Raw genomic sequence first — 2,930 nt, forward strand, 5'->3', positions numbered from 1 at the left:
GTATATGCTTGGAGAATATAAGATGATAATTAAGAAACTGAAATGGAGAATGGCATTTCTAAGAGCATGTAAAAGTTTGCAGACTGTCGTCTCTCGGTCTCCTGTCGGCCCGATGGAGGAGGAGGAGGAGGAGGAGGAAGCGAGGGCGCCGCTGCCTGGCGGCGCCAGCGAGGCCGGCAGAGGCACCCCCGTTACACCCCCTGCCCCCGGGGCGCTGCCGGTCCTCTGCGACACCAGTCGCCTGGCGCACCGGCTTTTGGCACAGTTGCTGATATGCTTCCTTGGTTTAGGCGGCTATTTTTGCTATGATAATCCTGCTGCCCTTCAGACTCAGGTTAAACGGGATATGCAGGTGAATACCACGAAATTCATGCTGCTGTATGCCTGGTATTCTTGGCCCAATGTAGTTTTGTGTTTCTTTGGTGGCTTTTTGGTAGACCGCGTATTTGGAATACGATGGGGCACCATTATTTTTAGTTGCTTTGTTTGCGTTGGACAGGTTGTTTTTGCTCTGGGTGGAATATTTCGTGCTTTTTGGCCGATGGAATTTGGAAGGTTTGTGTTTGGGATTGGTGGGGAGTCCTTAGCAGTTGCCCAGAATACATATGCTGTGAGTTGGTTTAAAGGCAAAGAATTAAACTTGGTGTTTGGACTCCAGCTTAGCATGGCTAGAACTGGAAGTACAGTAAACATGAACCTCATGGGGTGGCTGTATTATGAGGTTGAAGCTTCGTTGGGTTCTGCTGGTCACACAACCCTTGGGGTCACACTTACGATCGGGGGTATAACATGTCTTCTTTCACTAGTCTGTGCCTTGGCCCTTGCTTACTTGGATCAGAGAGCAGAACGAATCCTTCGTAAAGAGCAAGGAAAAACGGGTGAAGTTATCAAGTTAACTGATGTGAAGGACCTCTCCTTCCCCCTGTGGCTCATATTCATCATCTGTGTCGGCTGTTATGTTGCTGTGTTCCCGTTCATTGGACTTGGGAAAGTTTTCTTAACAGAGAAATTTGGGTTTTCCTCCCAGGCAGCGAGTGCTGTTAACAGTATTGTATATATAATATCAGCTCCCATGTCCCCAATATTCAGGCTTCTGGTGGATAAAACAGGAAAGAACATCATCTGGGTTCTGTGTGCAGTGGTGGGTTGCTGTGTATCTCCTGGGACTCTCCTACTCATTGCTTGCCTATGCATTGTGGCCAATGGTGGCGTTTGTAGTTCCCGAACATCAACTGGGAACTGCATATGGCTTCATGCAGTCCATTCAGAATCTTGGGTTGGCAGGCATTTCCATCATTGCTGGCATGATATTGGATACTTGGGGATATCTGGTTTTAGAAGTTTTCTTCATTGCCTGTGTTTCTTTCTCACTTTTATCTGTGGTCTTACTCTACTTGGTGAATCGTGGCCAAGGTGGGAACCTAAATTATTCTGCAAGACAAAGGGAAGAAATAAAACTTTCTCGTACAGAGTGAGAAGTTTAAATGACTGTGTCATGAGAATGGGCTGCACACATCATTGGTTTGAAAACCTCCAGTTTTTTTTTTTTTCTTTTAATTTAGAGTTTAGTCGTTAGGAAAAATAATGGTCTGGAGAATTATTATATTTATATTTCGAATATATCTATTTTAAAGTATAACTGTGAGGACTGTTTTAGCCTGTGTCTTTTGTATCGCTGAAGAATTCTGCTTTGGAATAGGCTCATCAATGATGAAGTTTAGAAAATTGCATCTGCTACATGCAGGTGATTTTGAGTAAGGACAGTAAATAATGGAAATCTTTAGATCTTGTATTGAGATAATTTTCACAAAGTATATCTTAGGGATATGGCCTTTAATCTTAAAGCAAAAAAAAAAAAAGCTTTTGAGGGATTAGAAAGGATATTTTACATAGAATAAACAAAAGCATTTTAATAGACATTCCCTTTTGTAATAGGGAATATTTGAAAGATATTTTTATGAAGTCTCATTTCCACAAATAGCAGACTGTGTTCTGCTCTTTTTAGTTACCAGAGGTTGCTGAGCAGTGACCCTTTTGAGCTTCTTTATTTCTCTGTTAATGAGGACCCTAATCCCTTAGGGACATAATTTTGTGGTACAAACTTTCTGTACGGTTTTTCTTATAGTCCAATTAATTACTAAAAAACGTCCTGTAAACTATGATAATTGCGTATCTACAAGGTTAAATAAAAACACTGCAAGAGGAGAAAAAAAAAAAAAAGTTTGCAGAAATCTAGTCTGCCATCTCCATGCCCCAAAATTTAGTTCCTCTTTCCTGTTTCTTTTAGTAAAACACTGTAGTTTTATTTCCTTGTATATTCTGCCTGCCCCTAGGAATTAAGTTTTTAAAATATTCTATTTAAATTAATATTTGTGATTTTTGACAAAAATTTCTCACAATTAAGACGTCTCCTTCTACATACAGATTCCCTAGACATTGCTACAGCCTGGAACCAGAAAGACAAGATTGAGTCTCCACGGTTGTTTACAAATTGCATTACGGCATTGGCTTTCGGATGACTGGATGAATATATTTTTATTTTGGACTTGATTTATTTTTCAATATGGAGACCTAGTCAAACGTATGTTCCAGGGTCTTCATTGCCAGTATTGAGGCTTCCTATTGGGATGACACAACTTGGAGAAGTAGCATGCCCCAGAAATTGTACACTTACGATTCCTCTGGTGGCAGTATCAGCTTCCCACTTTATAGAGCCATTTAATTGATGTGTTTCATCCTCCTTTCCTCGCATTTCATCAGTTTGTATTTAGATGTATGTAAATGACACGTCATTTCTGAGCAGTTCTCAGGGAATTGAACATGGCTTTGCTCTTCAGATTCCTTAAGAGATTCCTTCTTTCCCTTCCATTCTTCTTTTCTTCCTTCCTCCATCTCTCCCTCTCTACTTTCCATCTTTACTTCCTTATTTT

At 40.8% G+C, this 2,930-nt stretch overlaps 1 protein-coding gene across 1 annotated transcript; it reads left to right on the forward strand.

Moving 5' to 3' along the window:
* Nucleotides 1-340: 340 nt before the first annotated feature.
* Nucleotides 341-1,640, forward strand: LOC309978290 (lysosomal dipeptide transporter MFSD1-like). Its single transcript, XM_082864700.1, is given in 2 exon segments — nt 341-1,140; nt 1,142-1,640. Coding segments are annotated over 2 exon segments (1,128 nt in total). The 5' UTR covers nt 341-346; the 3' UTR covers nt 1,476-1,640.
* The last annotated feature ends 1,290 nt before the right edge of the window (nt 1,641-2,930 follow it).

This window comes from Leucopleurus acutus (genome assembly GCF_964270905.1).
Source record: "Leucopleurus acutus genome assembly, chromosome: X".
NCBI classification, from domain to species: Eukaryota; Metazoa; Chordata; class Mammalia; order Artiodactyla; family Delphinidae; genus Leucopleurus; species Leucopleurus acutus.